The 26680-nt window shown below is 36.9% G+C and overlaps 9 protein-coding genes across 9 annotated transcripts; 6 read left to right on the top strand and 3 right to left on the bottom strand.

The window, feature by feature from the left end:
• Positions 1-88: 88 nt before the first annotated feature.
• C9374_012286 (uncharacterized protein) lies at positions 89-880 on the top strand (the record flags this gene model as incomplete). Its single annotated transcript, XM_044688035.1, has 1 exon — positions 89-880. One exon carries the CDS (start codon positions 89-91, stop codon positions 878-880), a length of 792 nt encoding a protein of 263 aa, XP_044542471.1.
• Positions 881-1270: 390 nt separating this feature from the next.
• On the top strand, positions 1271-2808 carry C9374_012285 (uncharacterized protein; the record flags this gene model as incomplete). Its single annotated transcript, XM_044688034.1, has 2 exons — positions 1271-1335; positions 1542-2808. The coding sequence occupies 2 exons, from the start codon at positions 1271-1273 to the stop codon at positions 2806-2808; spliced, it is 1332 nt and encodes a 443-aa protein (XP_044542470.1).
• A 289-nt stretch (positions 2809-3097) lies between these two features.
• Positions 3098-6268, bottom strand: C9374_012284 (uncharacterized protein; the record flags this gene model as incomplete). Its single annotated transcript, XM_044688033.1, has 1 exon — positions 3098-6268. One exon carries the CDS (start codon positions 6266-6268, stop codon positions 3098-3100), a length of 3171 nt encoding a protein of 1056 aa, XP_044542469.1.
• Positions 6269-6561: 293 nt separating this feature from the next.
• C9374_012283 (uncharacterized protein) lies at positions 6562-7248 on the top strand (the record flags this gene model as incomplete). The annotated part of the gene is made up of 2 exons (XM_044688032.1): positions 6562-7166; positions 7230-7248. 2 exons carry the CDS (start codon positions 6562-6564, stop codon positions 7246-7248), a joined length of 624 nt encoding a protein of 207 aa, XP_044542468.1.
• A 98-nt stretch (positions 7249-7346) lies between these two features.
• On the bottom strand, positions 7347-12692 carry C9374_012282 (uncharacterized protein; the record flags this gene model as incomplete). The annotated part of the gene is made up of 1 exon (XM_044688031.1): positions 7347-12692. The coding sequence occupies one exon, from the start codon at positions 12690-12692 to the stop codon at positions 7347-7349; it is 5346 nt and encodes a 1781-aa protein (XP_044542467.1).
• A 656-nt stretch (positions 12693-13348) lies between these two features.
• C9374_012281 (uncharacterized protein) lies at positions 13349-18955 on the top strand (the record flags this gene model as incomplete). Its single annotated transcript, XM_044688030.1, has 2 exons — positions 13349-13957; positions 14117-18955. The coding sequence occupies 2 exons, from the start codon at positions 13349-13351 to the stop codon at positions 18953-18955; spliced, it is 5448 nt and encodes a 1815-aa protein (XP_044542466.1).
• Positions 18956-19165: 210 nt separating this feature from the next.
• On the top strand, positions 19166-21211 carry C9374_012280 (uncharacterized protein; the record flags this gene model as incomplete). The annotated part of the gene is made up of 1 exon (XM_044688029.1): positions 19166-21211. One exon carries the CDS (start codon positions 19166-19168, stop codon positions 21209-21211), a length of 2046 nt encoding a protein of 681 aa, XP_044542465.1.
• Positions 21212-21410: 199 nt separating this feature from the next.
• C9374_012279 (uncharacterized protein) lies at positions 21411-23279 on the bottom strand (the record flags this gene model as incomplete). Its single annotated transcript, XM_044688028.1, has 3 exons — positions 21411-21459; positions 21516-22060; positions 22227-23279. 3 exons carry the CDS (start codon positions 23277-23279, stop codon positions 21411-21413), a joined length of 1647 nt encoding a protein of 548 aa, XP_044542464.1.
• Positions 23280-23466: 187 nt separating this feature from the next.
• On the top strand, positions 23467-26677 carry C9374_012278 (uncharacterized protein; the record flags this gene model as incomplete). Its single annotated transcript, XM_044688027.1, has 2 exons — positions 23467-26163; positions 26222-26677. 2 exons carry the CDS (start codon positions 23467-23469, stop codon positions 26675-26677), a joined length of 3153 nt encoding a protein of 1050 aa, XP_044542463.1.
• Between the last annotated feature and the right edge of the window lie 3 nt (positions 26678-26680).

The following is a 26680-nucleotide window of genomic DNA, read 5'->3' as shown; positions in this document are numbered from 1 at the left end:
AAACGAAATTGAACTTAATTTTCAAGAAACTGGAAAGTTAAATTAATTTCCCAAAGATGTTCACAACTTTCATGATTACAAACAAAAAATGCCGCAACTTCAAGCCACCACTCCATTCCAACCACGTCGCCGGCTGGATCCATTCATCTATACAGAAATACCCATTTCGGACAGGAAGTTTTCCAACTCGACTTTTTATGTTACTCATGATAATGGTGGTTGTCCCTTCCTTGTGGAAATTATTGGGCCTAATTCCGAACAAGTGAATATTTATGAATCGGCCTATGCCAAAACAAGTATTGCATCATCTGCTGCTACTACTTCATCTTGTCTCATTCGGCAAGAAATGACATTGGTTGAGAATGGTCCAATGATTGTTCGTCAAGGTCTCTATCATTTATGTCCAGGAGATTCCCGTCCATCATGGTATGCACTCATCAAGGAAATTAAACAATCGGAAACACCTTTCGAGGTCTTTATTGGATATGATAATTATGCCATTCTGAGTGGGTTGAGTGAAAATCCTGATGCAACACATCATGGTGCCTCTGTTTTGATTCGATTTAAAGCAACGCAAGAATGTTGGCATGTTGGAATTTGTGTCATGAAATTCGTCATGGATGAGAAGATTGAAAAGTTATATTCAACTGTTGGAAATAGTGATGTCGTGTATCCATATATTGTGACCAATTCCAATATTTATGTGATTGAATCGAAAGTTTATTACAAATCCAAAGATCAATTGACAAATGCTGATCCTTTTGATGATTTTTATTCGAATCAGTCAGAGTGGACAAGAGTGGAAGAGGGATTTTCCGAAACAACACGAGTCACAAGTAAGGACATTGATAATCCAGCCACAGAACTCACTTCTTTGTAAGGATGCGTTTTTATTGATATTCATCATCAATCAGTTTAAACTGTGCAGATTGTGAACAACAATTTCTTAATGAATTTTGATATTGTGGAAATTTGACACATCGTTCAGTCTTGCCCTTCATATGAACAATAATCTCTTTTTCTGTTGTTGGGTGTCAGTAATTTTTGAGCGCTGACTGCTCTTTGAGTTGCTGAATTGTTTTGGGAAGATGAAGTATTTGTTTGCACTTTGATTTTCTAATATTGTTTTCACTCTTGAGAAGATCTTTTAATTTACATTTCATGCAAACTGCATCGTGTCAGAAGAACCATTAAGGCTTTGTTTTTTCAAAGGCTCTGTTGTATGTTTGTGTGCGCCAAAACTTTTCTAAAAAAAAGTCAAACACAAAACATGCCACGTGAAATTATCACCTTGCAAGCAGGTCAATGTGGAAATCAAATCGGAGCCGAGTTTTGGTAGGTTGTCTTTTCATTTGGTTATTATGGTAGAAAGAATCATTCTCTTTGATACACTGTATGATTGATAATCATGTACTTCACGAAATACACAAATTCTTTTATGGAAATATATTGTCTGTTGTTATCCGTGATGATGATGACGCTTCTTCATGATACTTGTACTCCTTCACACATGAATTTATCACGGACCCACAACATGCTAGGAAACGATTATGTGCAGAACATGGAATTGGTCCCGAAGGCATTCTAGAAGATTTTGCAGTACAAGGAGCCGGTGATCGTAAAGATGTATTCTTCTATCAGGCCGATGATGAACATTTTATTCCACGTTCAGTTCTGGTCGATTTGGAACCTAGAGTCATTGATGGTATTCAGAAAAATCCTCAATTAAAGAACTTGTTCAATCCCGAGAATATTTACTTGCCGGGTGATGGTGGAGGTGCTGGTAATAGTTGGTCTTGTGGATTTCAGTTAGCGGAAAAATATCACGAAGAATTAATGGATATTATTGATCGAGAGGCTGATAATAGCGATTCCATGGAAGGCTTTGTATTGCTGCACTCGATTGCTGGAGGTACAGGAAGTGGTTTGGGCTCGTACGTTTTGGAAAAACTTAATGATCGATATCCTAAAAAACTCATTCAAACGTATTCTGTATTTCCATCGAATCAAGGTGTGAGTGATGTGGTGGTACAACCTTATAACTCAATGTTGGCACTGAAACGATTAATTCTTAACGCAGATTCGGTTGTCGTTTTGGATAATACAGCTCTCAATCACATTGCTACGGAAAGACTAAAAATTGCAAACCCTAGTGTGGATAATATTAACAGTCTAGTATCTACAGTGATGGCAGCCACGACCACAACTCTAAGATATCCAGGATATATGAATAACGACTTGGTAGGACTTATTGCATCTCTGGTGCCAACTCCAAGATGTCACTTTTTAATGACCAGTTACACTCCACTCAGTGTGGTTGATAATCAAGCTAAAATTCAAAAAACAAGTGTTCTTGATGTGATGAGACGACTCCTCAATCCCAAGAATATCATGGTCAGCACGAACACAAAGAAGGGCTGCTACATTTCCATTCTCAATATTATACAGGGAGAGGTTGATCCAACCCAAGTGCACAAATCATTAAGCTTGATACGAAAGAAAAATTTAGCTAACTTTATACCTTGGGGACCATCTTCCATACAGGTCGTACTCAGTAAGAAATCGCCGTACATTCAAACACAAAATCGTGTCAGTGGTTTGATGATGGCCAATCACACGAGCATTGCAGGACTCTGTCAAAACATTATGAAAAATTTCCAAAAGCAATACGAACGAAAGGCCTTCATGAATAATTTCTCTGAACCATTTTATGAAGGAGAATTTGATGATTGTACTGAAGTCATCACTGGCTTGATTGAGGAATACAAAAACTCTGAGAGTGAAAATTACTTGTCGATGCAACAATAAAATTTTTCCTAACTTGTACAATGATTCACATATGTTTTATACATGTCCCATTAACTCACCTAAAATAACACGATTGATTAGATAACACTGTCAGAGCTTTTAATTGAAAGTTATACATGCTTAACAAAATTTTCAATTAAAGACAGTAATTTTCACATGTGGTACAGGATGATTATTGTAGCAAAAATCCTTGGAGCTTTCATGAAATGGATTTCGTTTCTGGTTATAAATTCGGCGATAAGAGAGAAAGCTCCGCATATTCATGTCTCATTCGCAATCTTTGTCAGTTCTAGAAAATTATTTCAGTTTCGTTAAGTATGTTGATCAATTTTGTTGCAATTTCAATATTTGAAACCTGAGTACGTATTTTGTTCTGCATATCTGCGTGGTCTTTAAAACCTTCGGATGGTCGTGATTTCATCACACATTTTGCCATTTGTTCACCTATTCTAGGAAAGCATTGTAACTCTAACTCATTCACCTCATTAATGTGAAGAATTTGTTTGCTACAAAAGAACTTCATGCTATCTGCAAAAATCCCAAAATATTTTGCAAAGTTAGTTTTGTTAATGATCATTACATTGTCTGGAATGTTGTTAGGAAGGTCTGGAATGGGTTTACCACTCATTATGACTGTAATATTTGTCGTCTTTTTTGATTTCGTATCAAAGCACAATTTCTCATTCTTTTCTATTTCAGTAGAAATATTTTTGAATGTTTCACTAGATTTTTCAGAGTCAGCCCATTTGCATTGAATATGAAAAACTAGAATATCGTTGGGTGAGTCTTTCAATTTTAAACCAATTATTAAAATATCCCCAGCTTGAGCAGAGTCTGCGTTTTTGATGATTGTACAATCTATAACCGTTGTTATATCCAACAGACCACTAGTGGTATCAATTTTCTCATTCAAGGTACCTTGAATTTGATGTTTAGCCGTACATTGTTTACAGTTTGGTATTTGTTCCAATGTGAGTTTAGCAGTTTTCTCTGACATTAAAGCAAATGGGAATAGATTGCTCAATGATAGGTCTGATGTATTTGAAAGCAAACTAAAAAATAAATAAAGATAATCATAAACATGGTCTTCCCAAGAAAATTCATACATTGTTCTTTCAGTAGAAAAAAATAATTTTTCAAAATGTGGTCGTAATTGCTGATCAATCATCTGGTGCATCAATACTGGAGGATAGGTACAGGTAAAATATGGCAAACCTTGTTGAACAAGGTCCAACATGATAAAGCCCAAATTTTCAGCGTCAGAGAAAGTCAAATCAACAGAGCTGATAATATTGCTGTTTTTGAGTACATTTTGTCGTGTTAAAATATGGGATACCAAAACATGACCAATACTGTTAGAAATGCAGAAAAAGTATTTCTGGCTCAAATTATATGCTGAAGTTTCAAATGCAGTCCGTGATGTATATTCTGGTTGAGTTATATATTGCTCAAGATAATATTCTAAACCTCTTGGAAATCCAGAAAAGAGTCTCAAGTAATGTCTAAACTCAACATTGGTCCTCCAATTCCTCAGTTTAGGATGAGTGTTCGATAAATTATCAATAATCGTAACAATGTTCAGAGAAGATAGTAATGCATTAACTGGAACAAAAAGTGGAGTGTAAGTACTACAAATCAAGCTTGTAAGTAAAACTGTATGATATGTACCGGCAAATAAAGGAAATAATCTCATGTAGTTGGGTTGTTGTGGGTTTTGTAATAAATTGTAGGGTTTTGGTGGGATTTGTAGTAAATGGCCCAAATATATAAAAAGTGAACGCAAGGGATTGTGTTGATTTTGAGTACGATTATCTATTTGATGAGCCTCATCGATCGCAATAAAGAAATCAATATTATCCTTCCCCAATAAATTGGTAATAACATCCAATACCTCATTCAGATCTATGATTCGATTTTCAAAAGTAGCAACCCAATTTCTTACAATGGCCGGGAAATCCTCTTTTTTTCCATTGATATGACATATGAATGAAAATATAACTCTAATAATAAATGATTGAGTGATGTCTATTTGTTTGTCTTTTTCTGTTGCAGTGATAGAAGTACCGTTTCCAAAAGAAACAAATAAAGGATAGCAAGTCACCTGTTCTCTAAAATGTTTACGATATAAATTCAATCCAATCTCTTTCAGTAGTTTTGATTTACCAACACCTGGAGCTGCTGCAATGAATGGAAGTGTGATATTCGTTTTGTCTAAATTTAAATTTTCCCCTTGTTGATCAATTCGCGACGAATATTGCTTAAAATTGTTGAAAATAATCTTGGTACTTTCTTCTCTATCCACAAAGGTAAAATTTGCTCCAAAACTGCTGAGTAAAATATTTGGGATGGATTCAATGTTAGAGATATCTTTTGGTGATGTTGTTGTGAATTGTTGAATAAATTGTTGTATCTTCTTTCGTGTTGAGTGAACTATTTCATTGTGGTCAATAGTATATCTTTTGTTACATGCAAAATATTTAACATTTGAAACGCTTGGCTTAGCCAATGGTACCTGTATCTTGTTTTTTGCAATCAGTTCAAACTTTACCCAGTCCACTAATACTGTGCGAGTAGATGAATCGATTTCCATTGCAAGAATGTTGTTCACTACCTCAACATCAGTCAAAGCGTTACCATCCCTTTCATTCTTCTCCAATTCATAAACAATCCTAGATAATACTGTTCCATTAAACCCTGCCTCATATAAAGGCTGAACTTGATTCTCACATAATCCAGCACCTCCTATTAATTTATGTTTGCAGAGTGCCGACTTTGTTTGATCTTTGTCCCACAATCCAAAAAGCTTGGGCATTAATGTATTGTTTACCCAATGCACAACGGACTTGCAAGTACTTTCGGAGACTTGAGTAAAATCATTGCTTTCAGTCATGCTTTTAATAGCCGAGTCAACGTTGTGTCTATTGATATCCTGTACAATATTGGCAAGAGAGGTCCCTTTGAAATCGGCATCACATAAAGGTTTAACATCAGCAACGGATAATGATGCTCCACCAACCACATCATCCAAAACCAATGTAAAAGCAACCTCTTCAGAGTTCCATTTCTTGTAATTGTGGAACGAGAGAATTGCTATTGCTGGTTGTTGATTGTTGATATCATCACGAAGTTTTACATCATTGTTAACGATGGTTGATCCTGAGGATGATGTACGATTAAATTCTTCAACAATAGTGGTTGTTTCTGATGATGAGGAGGTTATAGTACCCATTGATACATCAGAATCATTAATACGAGAGCTTGAAATATTGGTTGTGTTGATGAATAGAGTTTGCTTTTGTTTCTTCGTGTTAGTCTCCATTGGACTTTCTTCATCATCGTGTAAGGAAGTGCGGTTTGTAGCATCCAGCTTTCTCTTTCCTTGCACTGATGAATCATCACCAGCGTGTTCTATTTCGGGGTTGCTAATTTGCGAAATGTTGGTGTGTGTTGTTGGTGCCATCGTGATGGCGTAAATTTTGTTTGTTCATTTCCTGTATTGCTCGAGGTTGGCTTTACGATTCCATCGAAGACTGCGTTGAACTCAACGGGCACTCAATCTTTTTTGTTTGGAATAGCTCAGTATGGGAGAGCGTCGACTCCAACTCGTAGGTCGATGGTTCAAATCCATCTTCCAGACATTTTTTTAGCTGGTTCTTTTGGAAATTACAATGCAAATTTTAACTGGAGTGAACTGCTCTCTATTTCGCAAACTTTAAGAGTGCTTGTCCAATTCAAAATTTAATTTGAAAAAAAATGGTCAAACAAAACACTTCACAAAAGACGGCGTCATCGGGATCATCCATGATGGATAAAATTAAAAAAGTAGAAAAACAAAACAAGATGACGAAAGCAAATAATCCTCCGATTGCTTCTTCTCTTGCACATGGAAATAATGTCAGTGTAAAGAAAAAGAAGCCATCAGAAACATCATCTACTCCGATCAAGTCCTCTTCATCATTGAAAAATAATGACAATTCGAAAGCATCAAAATCAATAACAAAACCAGCAATACATGGTGATGAAATTTCCAATATTTTAAATAGAAAAAAGAAATATCCAAAAGAAGAAGAACAAGAAGAATCGGAGGAAGAGGAATCATTAGAACCTGCAAAAATTGATGACATTTTTGAATCTGTGAAGAATGAAATTTTGGAAAACAAGAAGAAATTAAAACAAGCTAAAAAGGCATCTGCTGCTTCGTCGTCATCCTCTACATCTGACGATTTATTTGAGAGCAATGAAGAATTTGCAAATCAAAAGAAACGATCTGGAAGAAAAACCATTGATGGATTGGCAGTTTATTCAACTGATGAATTGAAAATTGGAAAAGGAGGAAATACAGACTTGTGCCCATTTGAGTAAGTTTAATGCTCGTTGCAACTATTCGATTTTTAATAATTTACAAAAACTACTTCAAAAAGTTGTGATTGTTGCTTCTAAGAATTTGAAAACATCAAGAACCTGTGACACGGTTTTCTGTTTATTGAAATGGACAAGATGGAGAACTAATACTGAACGAGTTGGCAATAAACCACCGATTAGAACGTTTTATCACCTGGGCAAGAGCTTTGATGCATATAAATTGGGCTCGCACTCGTAGCACTATATCCGCAAAGCCAACAAAAGTGATTGTTGCACGAAGAACAAGTCATGTGATTACATCCTCCATTTTTCTCAATGGGACTTGTACATTTTGGACACTTTTTGGTAAAGCTGGCCAGGTATTGTTGAAACAAGTTCTCTTCATGGTCACACGAGACTCCTTCATGGCTTCTCTTCTTGCATTTGACACAATAAACCATGTCACAATTCAAACACTCATACGAAGATGGGGTAATCATTCGGCACAACTGATTGCACACATCACAATATTGCCATTTCAACTTGTTCATAAGCAAATACTTGTTAAGGAGAATTTCACACTTTTCCTTGAATAAATGAACATTATTCTTGTAGGTGCTGAGAATTTCAAGAACTGGAACTTTGCAATTACATTCGTTACAAATAATAGACTTCGATTCAATATCGAATCCATCGAGTTGAATTGCAAAACAAGTGACACAGAACGGATGGCCACACACAAGCGTTTGCCCTTGTTCAATTTCGGAACAGCAAATACTACATTCATGTTCACAGCTAGTCTCGTTACCATCGTTTTCAATCTGTTGAATTCTCTGCTTGAGTTTTTCATATTCAGTGTCTGTTGAAATAATGATCAGTTTTTTCGACCTAATATCGTCCATATAAATGTCGCCTTTAAAATCCTTCTTCAACTGACTTAGCATTGGAACCACTTTTTTAAGGGACTTGACAGAAATGTATCTCTTACTATCGTTCTTAATCGCTTGCATGATATCTTGCTTCACTTGTTCACGATCTTGTTCCTTTCCATAAATTTTCACTTGTTTCGTACGAGCATCTGCTGAGAGATAGACCTTGTCTTTGAGTTCGTTTTTAAATTTTTCTTTCTTTTTTTCAAAATCCTTGAATTGAACAAAAGACAATGACAGGGTGGTGCACTGAAGACTCGTTCTAAGGAACGCTTTCGCCTTCTCGAATTGTTTCATGTCATTGTTCGCAAAAACTTGTACGAAACCAGTATTACCAAATTCACTACTATTTTTCTTTTTGTCATGCTTCATGCGTTTGAAAACTGCCTTACAATGGAATTGTGTTTGGACAATATGGATGGAATTATAGATGTCGTTCTTGAAAATTTCAAATACCGCAAGTGGTAAATAAATCTTTTCGTGCACATTGTATGAAATGCTAAGTTTTCCGCATCCAAAAGGACTTCCGTTCAACTGTTGAAGAGCTTCAGAGGCGCTTGTTTGGGAATTATACTTGACCAAAACTTTGCAGTTCTTTTTGGCTGGTTTTGGAGGAAAGATGTCCACAAAATCCAAATTACCATATTGTGTAAATAACGACTGCACAAGAACGGTTTGTACTTGTGTTTGTTCAGTATAAGAATTTGGATCAATCTCATCACGTGACACATCCACTTTGGATGGATAAATTCCATATCTTCCAAAAAGTTGACGCAATTTTTCTTCGTCCATTTCACGTCCCAAGTTCGAGAGCTCGATTTCATTTTGTTTCGTTTCGTTTTTTTCAATTCGTGCTAGCATTGGAAGAGCACCTGGAACCTTTAACGCTTTTTTTGCCTCTCTCAACAGGAAGGAATTGGGAAACTGAATTCGGGCAGTTCCTTTCGAGTGCGACAAGTACCATGTGGCAATGAGAGAAGGAACTTCGTCAATGAGAGAGGCTGCTCCACAGGTGGAAGTTGGAAAGAGTTGCAAATCGTTGTTTAAGTCCTTTAACTGTTCGAAAGCAGCTTCAGCATGTTCCCATTTAGTGTAAATCACATATCCTTCAATCTTTTGCTGAGATGTACGGTTGGGATAAATTTCAAAGTCCCAAATTTCTCCAAACCTTTCAAACTGTTGCCTCAATGAGCTATCCGCAATGGTAGTAGTTCTGAAATTAAGTCTAATGTACTGGTGTTTCGTAAGAACATGAAAAACTTCAAGGCCACTTCCAATCACAACTCGTACAGTGTTTTGCTTGCTTGGAACAAATTCAAATAAATGCTTTTCAACTTTGTGACAAGCTTTTTTGACTATTTCGTTCACAATTTTCATACTGGCAGCTTCTTGTTCTTGAGAAACTTCGTATTTCAAGCAATTGGTCGTCTCGTCGATCTCGATTACACAACCTGTAGCTCTTTCAAGATCTTCCAACATTTCTCCCTCTCTACTTTGTAGCACATCAATACAAGCTTTAGGAATTTGCTTTTCAACAAATTTTTTCACTTGTCTCACGATTTTGGTTTTGTCTAGGGTTTTGTTGTATTGACATATGGTATCAATATCTACTGGAGTCACATTCTTGACATACAGCTTCTCTGTTCTAACAAGTTCGTAGAATAAAATGAACTCTGGAGGTTTGTCTTCAGAAAAAACAACAGAGGACGGATGTAAACATGCTTCTTGATTCAGCTCTATAAGTTTGTAAATAAGCGAACGGTCTTTTCTTGTACCATCGTAATAGGCAATGTTTGCATTAAATCCTGAAATAATGCATTTAAGGATGAATTGCTTCTTTTGGTCATCATTAAGGGAAACGTTGGGTGGCAACGATGTAATGTTGCAAGATTTAACATTTCTAGATAGTTCCTTGAAAGTACTTTCCGCAATTTTGAATGCTACCCAATTTAAGCTGTTTTGAGAGCACCATTCTTTTTGCACTTTCACAGGCTTCAATGTTGAGAATTGCTTGTAAAGAGAATACAATGAGTACAAGTCACCTTCACTCTTAGAAAGAGAGACCTTGCTGGTTAAAACATTTTCTTTCGATTTAGTATCGGTTCCTTTTAAGAAAATCATTCCTGAAACAGACATCATGGAAGCAACACCTATGATTTCTTTTGAAATACCTGATTTCACTCCTTCGATAATCATTCTTGAGGCATAGGGGTCCATGAAGAGCTGAGAGGCATATTTACCATCCTCAGTGATGGAAATGAAATTTCCGGACTCTGCTTTCACAAATCCCAAAGCAAGAAGCTTGTTGAGTTGGCTGTTGAGAGCACTAGGTGATGGTTTTTCAATCAGGTCATAGTGGATAAGGTCGTTGCTGTGGAATTTGGAGTGACAAGTTAAAATTTGAAGAATAACTGTTCCCAAATGAGTTTTGAAAATATCGGCAGGTTGTGAGATATTAAACTGCAAAAATTCCGAGTAATCGTATAAATTGAAACATTCACCTTGTTGTGTTCTACCTGCTCTTCCTTTTCTTTGCAATGAAGAACTTTGACTGATAAAATTCACTTTCAGCAGGGAGATGTTTCTATTTTGATCAAAACTTCTCTCTTTTACACGTCCGGTATCTATAACTGTGGTGAGACCCTTAATGGTGACCGATGTCTCTGCAATATTGCTTGCAAAAATGATTTTCACCTTTGTAGATTCACGTAACACTTGTTGCTGTGCTTCAGGGCTCAGTTTTCCATGCAAGGGAAGGATTTCATAGTCGTTATGCTTTGCTTTCAGTGCATGTTTTAATTTCTTACATGCTTGTTCAATTTCTTCAGGATTTGTCAAAAACACTAAAATGGAACCTTTCAAAGCGTCGCTTTTAACTTGTCGATGATTCAACAAAATATATAGCACCTTATTAACAGCTTGGTTGACATAGTTGGATTGAGATTTTTCCCAGTGGACTTTGACAGGATACATTTGACCAGGAACCTTGATGACAGGACACTTTTCAAAGTATGAGGAAAACAAGTCCTCGTCCATTGTCGCAGAACTGATGATCAATTTCAATGGAGCTCCTGATTCTCTTCTTCGTTTCACAAGTGCTTTCAATTCTGCGAGCAAGATATCAGTAAATACTGTTCTTTCGTGTGCTTCATCGATCATAATACAGCCGTACTTTTTCAAATTTCTGTCCTTACAAAATTCGTTCAACAATGAACGATCTGTCAGCAAGATGAGCTTGGTTTTGCCACCATGTTGATAATTACGTGCTCCTTTTGCTGCAATGAGCGGAGTTCCATTACAGTTCATTTCATCACTAATTCGATCAGCCAATGTGGTGGTGGCAACTCTTCTTGGTTGAGTACATGCAATTTTTCTTCCAAAATAACCACTCTCTAACAAGAATTGTGGAATTTGAGTGGATTTTCCACTTCCAGTTTGACCTTGAATTAAGACAATGTCGTTATCAGCAATCGCTTGAAGTATTTCGTCTCTAAAGCCATAGAAAGGCAGAAGTGCTTTGGCTCTCTTGAATTCTCGCTCATATGCTTGGTAAAGTAATGAATAATTGGAGCAGTAAGCTCTTTTCTCTTCCAATTCTCTCATTCTACAATCAAAGCTTTTCTTTTGTTTGTGAAGGAGGTTCTTTTCTTCCATAAGTGCCTTGCGAATTGCCATATATTCTTCTCCAAAGCCCAATGTTCTGGTATTTTCCAACATTTTCTTCATAATGCCCTCTTGTCTCTCCATAAAGTGCTCACTGATAGACAACTGTACTTTGTTGGCATACTCCTCAAGTTGTTTTTTGCTCAAGGATGGAGCTTGTTTTTGGAGAGTATCAAGAATAAAGGTTTCTTGAAGTTGAGAGAAATCCAATAACGGGTCTCGATCGTCCAAATCAAAAACCTCGGAGATGCTATCACTCTTTTCTGAAAATTCCGTATCAACGTCAAAGTGTGCAGTGCTGCCGACGCTTGAAGTGGAACGATTGTCATCCTCTTCTTCATCTGAGCTTGATCCGCAATCACCTCCTGCAAACAAACTATTCTGTTTGAATAGATGCATTTTCCATTTCAAAAGCTTTTGTTGTCTCGAGTTGAGAGTGCTTGGATTGGTGAAGGAGCTGTGATCAAAGGTGCATGTATTCTTCCAACATTTCTCTGCATGTAAACATTTTGGTCTGTGTTTGTGAAAATAGATACATTCAGTGTCACGACAGTCATCTCCCTTTTTGCATGGAGTTGAAATGAGTTTTGGCAACTTCTCCAACGTCTCTGCAGAAGGAGATGGCTTCATACCACTACTGCTCACTTTCGATCTTTCTTCGGGCTGTGAGCTTCCTGATGGCCTGTCCACAAGAGGAGGGATCAAGCTCAACTGCTGCTTTGATATGGCTTGACGTTGGGCTACACTCCAAAAGTGAGGGTTGCTTTCGGTACAATGATCAAAAGTACAAGACAAGTTGAAGCAATTCCCACCATTCAAGCATGCGTGTCGTGAGCCACGATAATGTTGCTTTAAACATCCAGCAAATTTACAATACTCCCTTTCGCAAAGCTCTGGTATGAGTTGTGGGAGCTTTGATTTTTGGTTAGTGTGGTGAGGTTTGGACAACATGTAGAAGAAACAATTCTGAAGTTTTTTTTGAGTGACATGATCACGTTAAAAAATGTGAGAGGTGAAGAGAAGGGAATTCCAAAAGGTTAACAGCAACAAAGGACCTAATAGGAAAAGATCTACAATTTTGAATTTCTGTAATCTGATTTTGTTACAACATTTCTACTGGTGTATAGATATGAGTGAGAGGATGTTGGGATGAATTTGAAATATTGGGGGAAGGGGCTTGTTGGTAATTCGGAGTGGCTGCAAGGGAGGCTTGATGGGAATCACTGCAGGCACATAATCTTTCATGACCAACTCTTTTCATACAAAATTCACGATCTATCCATTATGTCGGTTAGAGTCACCTGCACAGTGTTTTTCATATCGGAATAACAAAATGAATTTTAAAAGGAGGCTTCTTGATGATGGATCACCGCAACATTTTGTCTTTGCCGCCCTTCTTTTGCCGCCAACTTTTTAAAAATTTGAACGTTTCAAGTGAAAATATGCAAAAAAAAATACAAATTTCTACTCCATCCCTCTCTTTAAATTTCTTACAACCACTTTCACCACCACCTCAGCACAGTAACATCCTTTCTACATCTCTACCTTGTACATTTTCCAAACAACTCTCAACTTTCCGCAATTCAGTTTCTTCAGTCCCAATCATAATGACCAATAATCCCAATCATAATTTGAGTGGAATATTTTCTCCTTCCCAAGAATTGGAACGGATGCTCTCCTCTCCTCGTATAACAACAACAACAGCAACCCGAAGAAATCCATTTCAAACACCTTCATCCTCCCTCCGAAGTGGCGGAGGAGGTATCCACAACAACCATCACAGTTTATTTACATCTCCTATCGTGGTTGGTGGTTCTCATGTAGCCTCTACACTCTTCTCTCCTCAATCTTCTTCTTGTTTTCATCATTCCCTCCTATTGGAAGATGAAACCCTAATGGGAAGTACAAGAAAATCCGATATATTTGCAAAACAAGACGATGATGATAAATCGAGTGTGAGAGTGGTCGTTAGAGTAAGACCACTCGCCGACCATGAAACACAAAATTGTGTTCAAGTAGATACACTCACGAAACGAACACTTCAAATATCAACCAATCCACGAGAAAAACCAAAGGCTTTTACGTTTGATTATGTGGCCAATCCACTCACAACTCAAAAAGAAATCTTTGATTGTTGTGGAAAACCAATTGTAGATAGTTGTTTATCAGGATATAATGGAACGATATTTTGTTATGGACAAACTGGTTCAGGAAAGGTATGTGTGATCAATCAATTTGTTTGTTGACTGTAACTTTGTGTTTTTGTATATATAATCGTTCATTGAACTCTTTCTGAAACAATATATGAAAACAATGAAAAAACAAACGCATTCTTTCATGAAATTCTCTCTGACATGAACCATTATATACAATAGACCTTTACTATGGGAACATCCTTTGACGACGATCGAATGATCGATGACGACATTCAAAATTACTTCAATGTGCCTTCATCATATGGTCTGATACCGAGAGTGATCTATTACTTGTTTAGTGAAATTGAGAAGCGGAGGCAACAATCAGACATTAAATTTATTGTCAGTTGCTCCTTACTAGAAATTTATATGGAGAAAATCACAGATCTGTTAGACATGACACCCAAGATACCCTCATTTGATGGAAGCACAAGTGGAAAAAGCTTGACACTACGAGAAGATTTTAAAACAGGAGTATATGTTGAGGATTTAACTCATGAAGATGTTCTTTCGCCCAAAGATGCCCTTAACATTCTACAAAAAGGCCTTCCAAATCGACATGTTGGTGCAACAGCCATGAACGATCGTAGCTCACGTTCTCACTCTGTCTTTACCATTTATATCAAATCTCAAGAAGTTGCAGAAGGAGGAACAAAAATTCGAACTTCCAGACTCAATTTGATTGATTTGGCTGGAAGTGAGAGACAATCGACATCACACGCAGAAGGCGAACGTTTAAAGGAAGCATGTGCCATCAACAAATCTCTCTCTACACTTGGTAAGGTGATTAAAGACCTTGTCGATGTGGCTAATGGAATTTCTCGTCACGTTCAATACCGAGATAGCAAATTGACATTTCTACTTAAGGATTCTCTTGGAGGGAATTCTAAGACATGTGTTATTGCCAATATCAGTCCTGCAGTTACCTCACTTTCAGAAACTCTGTCCACACTCACTTTTGCTCAAAGAGCTAAACGCATTAAGAATGAAGCTAAAATCAACGAAGAAACCTCAGGAAGTATTCCATTCTTGCAAGAACAAATCAAAATTCTCAGAAAACAATTACTTGAAGCAAACAAAAAGATTCAAGACGTTCCACCAGCACTCACACCTCCTCAACCCATTCCTTTGGACGATTTGGAAAAGGAAAATTATATGGCAGAACTTCAAAATCAACACATATTTCTGTCATCCCAATTAGATGAAATGGAAGAAAAGAACTCATCGCTTTCGTATCGTGTCGAAGAGTTGAAGAAGGCCCTTTCTTCAAAAGATAAACTCTTGGCAAGCACTCGATTCTTTTTACGGCTTAGAGAGTCGAGAATAGCGAGAATGTCAGGAAAAACTCAACTCAAAATTAGCGATGGTTTTGTTTCAGGCGCAGAATTTGATTTTGACAAGACGAACGATTTTGATTTTGACTTTGAGAACTTTACATTGGAGAATGAGGACAAGTGGCTTTCAAAAGCTGAAACACTTTTCCAAAAGGCTCTCTCGCCAGAGCAACATCCAGATGTGATCATGTTGAAAATTGAGAATATAGAGCTCAAAGAAAAGCTCAACGAATACGAATCACAATTCTCGAAAGAATTTGCAGCTAATAGAGAATTATACAGAGATTTACATCAATACATCCAAAGTCTCGAGTCATCGATACGGCACTTGACTGGAGAGAAGGAAAAACTTCAAGCTAAAATCAAGGAAATGGAAAAGACATACAGAAGAACCTCTGCTGTCATTCAAACACAAATACAATCCAACGAGAATCAAACATTGCTGGGAGAAATTACTCGTTTGGAACAAGCAAATGAAGAGTCCTTGGAGACCATTAACACCTTAAAACAAGAACTGGAAAAGAGCCAAGAGAATGAACAACTCGCTTGGAAACAACTCGAAAGTGCCAAACAACTCGTAGACGAGATTGCTGCCGAAAAGGAAGAATGTGTCAATGTCATTAATAATTTGAAAGAATCGCTGGATCAAAGAAATGAAGTTATGCAAATTATTGACGATATTGAAAAGCAGCAACAAGTTCAACAACAGAGAGAAGAACAATTATTACTCATGGAAGAATCACTCAAATTACAACAAACAGAAAGCCAAAAACAAGTTGAAGAATTAATGTTTGAGCTTGAAAAGAAGAAGAATGAAATTGAAGAGTTAAAGTCAAAGCTTTCCCAAAATGAGACATTTTCGACGTTGGTGGAACAGTATGAGCTCGAACTTCAAAAGATGAGAAGTGTTCTTTCAGATAAGGACTATCAAATTGAAACTCTCAATAATCAAATGCATGTCTTGAATCAAACTGTTGACAACAACATGAAAGAAGCTGCTCTCAGCATTGAAGAGATCAAACTCAGAGAAGAAATGATTAAGCTTAACTCTGAAAATGAGTTGTCATTAATTAGAAAACAGCTTGAAGATTCGTTGCAACAATTACAAGATACGAAAGAATTCTACGAAAATAAGACGAGAGTGGAAGAAGAAAACAAGAGCTCGGAATTGTCAGAGCTTCAGACCAAGATTGAATCTCTCAATAATCAAGTCGATTCTCTTTCCTTCAGAGAACAAGAATTGCTTTTATGCATTTCTGAAAAAGAATCTCTGATTCAAGAATTGTCATTGAGAGAAAAGGAATCATTAATGGCCATGCAAGAGCTGCGAGGGAACGAGAACACTCTCAAGCAAGAGGTGGAGTCCCTTAAAGAGGAGGTCAAACAGTTAACAGACTTGATTTTAGTTTCAGAGAGTCATAAAAATCAGATTGAAGAAAAGTTAACACAACAAATGCTTGAAATTACCACTCAACTCGAAGAATCTTGCACACAAGTGAACATACTCACCACGAATCTTGAGGAAAAGCAGAAATTATTGGATGAGAAGAATCATGAATTGGAAATGGTACGGCAGGCTCAAACCATTCAAGATACAACCTTATCGGATGCACTCTTGCAAATTGCATCTCTCAACGAAACAGTCCAAAACAAGGTACAATTACTTCAGGAGAAGGAAAGAGAGATTTCTGATGTCAAGTCACGCCTTGAATTTATATCAGAAGAGTTTTCAGTTGAAAGACAACAATTACAGGAAAAAGTTGACATGTCAGAACAAAGTATGAAAGAAATTTCAGAAAAGTATGAACAGACAGTTCAAGAACTTTCACAAACAAAGGCTCACTATGAAGACAAGCTCAATTCTCTCAAGGAAGCCATCCTATTTGAACAAGATAAGAACGATGAGCTTATCAATCATGTCAATTCGATTGGAAACGTTTCCGAAGAAGAGAAAAAACAAATTTTAGAAAGAGAAGCATTGGCTAAAGAAGAATATGAGAAGGAAATTCACAACCTTCAAGAACTCGTTCAAGCTCTTAATATGGAGAACAAGTCCATTACAGAAGAGAGACAATCTTTGTTGAACAACTTTGAAGAATTCAAAACCGAAAAGCGAGAAGAGTTAGAAAAGATCCAAACATTACTTTCTCAATATCAAGAGCAAGTAGATACAATAATCAAAGAAAAGGAAGATCTCTCACGACAGTTGAATGATCGTATCATGAACGAAACCATTAATTTGAAGGTAAAGGAGGCTGAACTTGAGAATTTAAAGGCAGAGCTTGAAAAATCTCAAACCTCAAATGTAGAGATGAATGATCGTCTTGTAGACTCACTCAACAAATTGAAATTGAGTGAAGAAACGGTCACATCACTGGAAAAACAAACTCAATCATTGCGTGATACGCTTGATGAGAACAAGAAAACAATCAGGGAACAGGAAGAACAGCTTTTGGATCGTGCCAAAGTGATTGCCTCTCTCGAGTCTGAAAATTCCAAACTTCAGCAAGAAAATTCCACCTTATCTAACACTGTTGAAAAACTTCGAATGGAAATTGAGAAGAAACAATTAGAAATTGATCAACAACAAGATCTCGTTCGACAATTGACTTCCGGCGATGAAATGTCTCATTTACAAGAGCAACTTGTCCAATTTAAAAAGAAGTGCGACACGCTCTCTCAATCATTACAATCTGAAAGAGATCTTGTCCTTAAGAAAGAAACTCAAATTAATGAACTAGGATCGACTTTGGATGACCTCAATGAAAAACTATCTAGCTTAGAAAAGAGCAAGTTGGCCCAACAAATGCAACAGGAAGAAAAATTACAACGTACAAAAGAACAATACGAAACTGCTCAGAAACGTTTGGAAGAAGAAATTGAGTTTTTAAAGTTAAAGGCTTCAGAAAGTGTCACCGAAGCAGCTCAGTTAAAGGACGAACTCGAATCTCTTCGAAAGGATCACGAAATGATCATTGGTCATAACAATCACAAACAAAAGATTCAATACCAAATGAAGATCAAACAAGAAAACAATGACTTGAAGGATGAATTGATGCGAGCTCAAAAATTACTATTAGAAAAAGACAATATTATTCGAAAATTTCAAAAACAAGACATGGCAGCCATCAAGCCACTGTTCAGTGCTTTTAACGCAACTCAACAACGAACATCTTCAGATTTACCAAAACCACTCTTCAGTAACTCGGTGTCAACTCTGAAAGATTCTTCCGGAAACAACCCAAGTAATATTTCATTTACTGCCAATGCTATACCTCTTGGCACGTCAACAATGAACAAAACCAGTACATCTCCTCCTACTGGTGAAACACCACTGTTACGAGAACGCGCATCCATTTATGTGAAACGTGGTAGTAGTAGCAATAGTATTGCAGAAATGTTGTCCAATGCATCGAGTAGTATTCCTCCCATTCCACTTCTCTCGAGTGCAACAACGTCGACACAAGTCAAAGAGAGACCACTTCAACTTGGAAGATCGAAAGGCCTTCTTAATAATGGAAACTTGAAAATGCTCTTTTCAGAAAGTAATAAGGAAAATATTGAAATACAGCAACAACAAGAAAATTTCAATCTTTTGAAAAGAAAAGATCCTCCTATCAATACCAATATCATGAACAATTCCATGATGCACGAAAGCAACAATAATAAACGAACCAAGCAATGAAGGGCACTTGATTTTTTGAGATGAATCAACAATTTTCACGTGTCATCTTTGTCATGTCACCTGTTATCAAAAATTCCATTTAAAAAAAATTGAACCCAACAAGGTCACTTGTTTTCCATCATCCTCTCAACCACCCAACACAACTACTGACAAACAGCGGTTGTCTTTCCCATTCTTTTCGTCATTCATATTTCGATCAAAGAAGAAGAAATGAAAAAGTTTTCTCGTAAATCCACGGGAAGTTCTCTCACAGCAACATCAGCAAATTCTTCGTCGTCGTCAAATGTGATGAATGGTGTTGGCCCCATGACCTCACTGACGACGACTACAACGACATTACCTTCCCTTTCTCTCACATCATCGACACAAATACAACAACAACAATCGATGCATCATCATCATCACGGAGGATCCAATCATCGACATACGATTAATGGAACGACACAACCAGTCCATGGTTTGATGACATCACCACAACAACATGAAGAAGATCAAGCTAGTGATCTACATTTGCAACTGGATACGGCCAGTAGTGCTACAATGTATCATCAACATTCGATGGGAGTGTCAGTTGTCAAAAATTCAAATACAACACCCAATTCTGCAACCACTCCAAGACAACATTTATCATTTGCTCCTCCTCCTCCATCGAATGAAAATGTCAAATTAAATCCAATTTCGAGACATTCTTCATCTCTTTCGAAAAAGAGTTTATCCACTTCTTTCAAACGATTACTTTTCGGATGTCGAAATGTGAAAGACGAACAAGAAGAACAAGCGGAGGAAATGTTGGATCGATCGAGACGATATTTGGCAGATCGAGATTTGTTTTCGAATGCTGATCCACATGCCACACCCGTCGACGACGATGATTCGTATGAAATTGCAACGTCACCTGTCATGGCCATGTTGTCACCAAGAGGTAAACATGAAACTAGTTCCAAATACATGTCCTCTCCTTCGAAAAGTGCTTTTAAGAGAAGAAGTGCAGAAAGTCCTACACAATTATTCTTATCCAATAATAATCATACAAATGTCATCCACAACGGAGGAGGAGGAGGAGGATCCATTCGATTGTTACACGAAACCTCCGCCGTCGGAGATTCCATAAATGGTGTTGGTAGCGGTGGCAACAACGAGAATGAATGTGTCAAATCCACGAATGGTACGAGTACGTCGACTCCTCTTCACAAGTATTATCATGTGAATGGAAGAAGTAAAATATTTGCAGGAGCACTTGCAGAAGAACAAGCAGAGGAAATTCTGATTGGAAATGATTATCCACAAAAAGTTCATTTTCATTTTGAAGGTCAATTTGAAGTGAAACAATGTCATCATTTGGATACCATTTCAGATATTTTGCCAGGATTTAAAGATTGTGTGACACCGTTTGTGAAAATTGAATGGAGTGTGGAATTTTTTAATACACAATCTTCGGGATTGAATGGAACCAAGAATGTTCCATTTGTGAAATCCATTGCTTCGAATCCATCTTTGAAACAAGCAAAAAAGACAACGGTCACTTGTCTTGAAATTGGACGAAAAGAAGTTTCATGGAATGAAGTTTTAGACTTTTCCATTCAAGTCGAAGGATATTTACACAAAAATATGATCGAAGTTTACAAACAATTTAATTTCATCAATTCAAATTCGGATTTAGATTTATCCAAACCCTACGGAGATCACATTATTGGAATTTTACTCGTCAAGTCTAGTTTATTCGATTACGATGACTTGTTAATGCAAGAAAATATCATTTCACATCATGTCTTGGAATTTCCAATAACGTTGAAAGGTCTTTTACGATCGAGTGCTTCTTCACCTCAAAACAATAGTGTGAAGGCAGCAGTCATGTCCACCTTCATCACGCCGACGACGACGACGACGACGGAAAATAATTCTTCACCTCCAGCAGGAACATTTTCACCCAATGGAGTCAATATGCCTTTGGATTCCACAAATAATCATTCTTCACAATCTTTGAATTCAACAACCAATTGTCAAACTCCTCCTGTAAAGATTCAAGCTACGGGACAACAAACACAGCAATTAACCAAAGGATCCTCTCCAATGGTGGGTAGTGATCTTGCATCTAGGTTCAGTTCAGATCCCAATGTCATTATTTTTGAGAAGAATCAATCTCTTGAAGTGTGTCAAATGTCTCAGGACAAACAAAGTGAAATTGTCTTGTCAGTGTTACCAGTCATGGAGTTATCGTATTATGTGAAAATGATGGGTACCACCATTGTTTTGTAAATAAATTCAATTCACATTGTAAAAAGTTGGGTTCGATTTGACAACGAAGACCAAAATTTTCACAACATTGCAGTTTAATGTAAAATTAAATTGAATTTAACAACTTCTCAATTTGAAAATAAATAAAAAAGTAATGGTGGAAACGACAAGTTGAACAGGTTTGTTTTGGTTGTTGTCAACAACGACGACAGTGTTTGATTTACCTCTTTTTGCCTCCAAAAGTGAAAAAGTTTTCCATTATTGAACCACTTGACATAAAATTGTTCGATATATTGCGAGAACCCAAAACACAATAGACACTTACCTTGTGGCTGGATCAGAAAATGGACAACCATTAGAACACGGTTTAAAATCTTCACTCTTCTTATTCTTGTAATATCTAAGCCAAAAAGCTCGATCAAAGCTTTTCAGTAAACTCCAATCGTCTTGTCGTTTTTCAAAATACAATGGATCCTTCTTACAAATCGTATGTACAAAATCATCTAACTGGGCATGACTTGTAAACTTCCAAGTTTCTTGAGTGAATTCACATTTTTCTTTCAATTCTTTTGGAATGGTGTAATTGAGTTCACAACTTCCAAATGTTCTCAATTTTTCACAGTAATCTCCAAGAGCTCCTTTAAATTTCAATTCAATTCCTAAAGCAGAACAAATTTCATCCACAAAATGTTGGCAATTGGCCTTTTGTTGTGAATACATCATGTTAGAATTCCAATTACAAATAATGTTAGAAATTTTGTCGAGAGCTTCTCCCACTTGAGGTCCTTTAAAACTTCGATCAACGTCTGCGGCCAATACAGCTGCTCCAGAATAACATTTTCTAGGTACAATTAGAGAAGAGTCATTCCACTAGTGATGGGTTAGAGCAATAGATTCAAATCATTCATATGTCATTCGTTTGAATTGAGTGATCATGAATGACAGTAAATATGGACAGTGAACAGTAATGAATTTGATAATAATAATTGGTCATACAAGTGTATATACGACAAACACTTGTCACAACAAGACATACCTCTAAATACCATGGTCCTACTACAAGAGCGGAATGGAAGAGTCCAAACTGTGGCACAACATTGAATGTATCCAAGACAGGTGAAAGGAATTTTCTGAAATTTCTTTGAGCTGCTGTTCTGTGAAGCTCTACAACCACCAATTTCACCTTTAAAAACTCCTCATCTTTGATCACATAATTCTTATTGGTTTGTAACTCGGAAATTTCACTTGCTACTTGTTGTAAATCTTTCTTATCTTCGTCATCATTGACAGATCCTGTATCATAAATTTCTACATTGTCAGAAGCAATCATATTCGTTGGTGCTTTACTTGATGGAATGATGGCTCCAATTGCTGATGCTGCGTAAGAGGAAGAGGAAGAAGCGGAATTACTCCTTGTTGATGGCGAGGATGATGGCACTGGTGAGTCATTAATCAGCTCAGTAATAGTTCTTTTAGTTGCCACAAAATCCTTGTTCAAATAACTGTTCAATAAATGGTGTTTGATCACAAGGTTCTTGGCTTTATCTCTCTTTTGTTTTTCCGATAAATTTTGCAGTCCTTTTAACTTGTCCAATTTGATGAGACACTTTTTAATCGCTTCCTCGTCATCTTGTTGAATGGAAATTTGATCATTGACAGAACTTGATGACGATGTCGTTATTGTAGAGGTGGAAATGATTGATTTGTTGGATGCATTCGTTTGAAGGTTACTGTTTTGTGTTGAATTATTTTGATTCGGAATTTGTTGAACATTTGCAGCATTCTGATGATGATTAGGACTGCCAGAACCAGAACCACTACCTGTTGAAGTCGTATGAACAACAAATAACCGATCCACTTCTCTCATCAATTTTATAGCAACACCTGTCGGAATATTCATCTCATCCACCAACGTATCTTTCGTTAGGCTTTGCAACACTGTTCCATTCACTCCGATAAAATGTTTCTTATAATCATCAAATCCTTGTTTAGAGAGCCAATCTAGAACCATCTCATTCGTCCACTTGGAAGGTTCCACGTCCTCTTTGTGGTCGAGTCCGTGCTCACTCCAACTGCCCCAATTGCCCATCGTTTCAAGGTCGTTTGGGTTTGATGAGATTTTTTTTTTGAAAGTTTGAAAAAAAATCTGAAAATTCCTTTTTGGAGAGTTCTGAAATGTTTTCACTCCATCCTCGCGAAGAAGTTTTAAATTGTAATCCATGTGGGTTTTGAAATGATCGGATTGGCAGGAAAGGTTTTTTTGAAAATTAAAAAAAATGATCAATCATCATCAACAAGTTATTAATACGGATGAATGGAAACCTTTTGCTTCATCGTTGATTCAATTTTTTGGTTCCGATGGAGTGGATCGTATGAAACAACAAACCATTTTGATTCATCATTTATTACAGCACAGTTGTGGAGATGTCTTGATTGGATTGGAAATTGCCAAGAATATTGTGTTGAGTTTTGGAGGATCGGATCATGATATAACCTTGTTGGTAGAAATTGCAAATACAAATTTCTTTCGGAATTATGGAAAAGGCTTACAAGAAATATTTCAAGCCTTTTCGTTTTTATTGGAGGATGATGATGAAATCTTGTTCACATTCCAAGAAGACAATTATGACAAGTCGCAGAATCGTCATCTGCAAGAAATTCAACACATTTACGAAAGGTTTTTTGCATCAAAGGGTGGAAACGTACGAGTGATTGTCGAGTTTTGTGATCAAATTGAAAAATCGAGATTGCAAAATGATTCATTCCTTTCACAATTTACCATCATTTCTGTCAACAATTATAACATGCTTGATCTGATTGCTGTAAATGAAAAATGTAGATCGCACAATATCAAAATGATTGCTGCAGAGACGCGAGGACTTGTTGGCTCCGTTTTTTCTGATTTTGGAAATTCCTTTGTGGTCAAGGATTTACCTCATCCAAATTCTGTTCTCTATGATTATTTCTATGTGACCGATATTTCGCCAACAAACCCTGCCACTATCACTCTGAGAGGAGGTTCCTTGCAAGGTCAAACAACTAATTTAAAAGGAGGAGACGTTATTAATTTGCAAAGAATCGAAAGTATACCTGAAATTGAAGGCTCTTACTTTACATGCCTTGATGTTAATTATTTGTATGACAATAATTTGTGTGTGACCATAGATCTTGATGCCACTATGTTACCCCCTTTTGATCCTGTTAGCGCTGGATATGTCATTCGAGTTTGCAAAGAAACAATTACTCAACACAAACCCTTGAAGGAGATACTGGCAAACGCTTCTCTCGAAAGTTCTTTGTTGCACGTTGAAAATCAGAAATTACTTCATGCATCCATTGAGTCTATTGGAAAGTTCTACAAGCAATTCCATAGATTTCCACATTCACATGACGATTTCAAAGAACTAATGTCGTTAGTGAATCAAAGCAATGGAGACTCTCAATCCATTTCCAAAACAGATGAAGACATTGTCACGATCCTTGCAGCAACCTATTCTTCCCAACTCGCAATCATTTCTGCTTTGATTGGAGGAGTTGCATCAATGGAAATTCAAAAAGCTGCCAGTTCCTACTATGGACCCATTCCCAATCAACTCTTTTATTTTGATGCCTTCGATTGTTTGCACAAGGATCAAAAAGTGAAACTCGTTAACAACTATTATGACACCACAGATCATATGGTGCATGCTAGCATGTACGATGCGCAAGAATTAATTTTTGGAAAACACGTACATGAGAAAATTGAAAACTCAAAACACCTCTTATACGATATGGGATCCATGGGTTGTGAGTTTTTGAAAAATTATACCATGATGGGTGTGGGAAATGGTATTCAAGGATCCTTCTTAGTAAGTGATGACAAGCAGGTGACTTTGAAACATCTAGAAACCCATGCCCTATTCAGAAAAAAACATATTGGGCAAACAAAATCTGAAGCGTCAACACAAGTTATTCAAAAATTGAAACACTCCATAACCAATTCTTCAACAAGAAGCTTTATAACTTCCATGAAAGAGTCGTCTATTGACGAAAGTTCTGAATTTTTAGTGGATCTCATCACTGATAGTTTTAACGGAAATAGCAGAGTTGATTTTAAGGAAATTTGCAATCGAGACAAAATCTCTCTCATCAAAACGATCTGTAATAATGGAGTCCTGTACGATCTCCAAGTAGTGGTTCCATATGTCACAAGCTTGTACGAAAATCTCGTGGGTGATAAGCCATATTACAAAACCGGCTTACCAACTTTGCCCATTCAATGTATGGATTGGGCCAAGACTGTTGTTGATCAAACGTTTGGCTATTACGTCGATCAAGCACTGAATTATGTACAGGATCCAAATGCATTCTCTACTACCTCAGCGTTAGAACACGTGTATAACGTGTTACTTCGAGACAGATCAACTAAGTTCTTAGATTGTGTGAAATGGGCACGACTTCAATTCGAAATATTGTTCAAAACTAGCATTCAGTCCATTATGGAAAGATATGGATATGACATGATATCGAACGGAACAAGGTTCTGGAGTGTAACAAAACGATTTCCTAGAGTGTTGAATTTTGATATATACAATGCCAATCATGTAGAGGTAGTATCACTACTTTCCAAATTTCAAGCACAAAGATATGGCATCAACATTCCCGAAGAATTTGATCTACTAACATGTCTAAAAGAGATATCTGGAGACTCGAGTACTATTGCTCGAAACGACTTGATGGATGACGATACGGATTACGCTCAATTGTTGCAACAGTCAACCATACCACACGATATGGAATTACATCCCTTTCACAACTATGAAGATGAAGACTACTTAAAGCTAATTTACTTGACCACCATTTTACGCTGTGAAAATTTTAGAATTATTGAGCCCTCCATGCTCATTACATGGCATACGACACTAGAATCGACACCAATAGTTTTGAGTTTATCATCCATAATTTCTGCATTGGGATGTCTTGAATTCTATAAGGTATGTTTTTTTTGTTCAATAATTTAAAACTAGAATATGTACATCATTTCACATGTAGATCATTCAAGGATTTCAAGATTCTTACAACAATGCGAGCGTTCATGTCGCTAATTCTCAGAAAATGTTCACACAAACAGCTCCAAAAAAGCCAACCATCCTTACCTCCTTTCCGACTCGTACCTTTTGGGATACCATAGACATTGATGAAAACAATGAAATTACTCTGAAAGATCTTTTGGATATCATGAAAGATCGATACAATTTGGAAATTTCCATGTGCTCATCAGGACGAAGCATGCTCTTTTCATTCTTTTTGAAACCACAACGTCGTTCGAATGATCTTGCGAAAACCATTTCACAATTGGTTTTTGAGAAAAGTAAGACACCAGTTTCTTCAAAATACATCTTGATAGACATGTGTTGCAATGATTTGATTACTCAAGAAGAATTTGATGACGTCCCTTCTATTCGATATCGATGTTATCAGGACCAACCAAGAAGAACTCACAATTGATGT

The sequence above is a fragment of the Naegleria lovaniensis genome (genome assembly GCF_003324165.1).
Source record: "Naegleria lovaniensis strain ATCC 30569 chromosome Unknown tig057, whole genome shotgun sequence".
NCBI classification, from domain to species: Eukaryota; Heterolobosea; class Eutetramitea; order Acrasida; family Naegleriidae; genus Naegleria; species Naegleria lovaniensis.
Note: the sequence above shows the minus strand (reverse complement) of the source record. Positions and strands in the feature narration are given on the sequence as shown.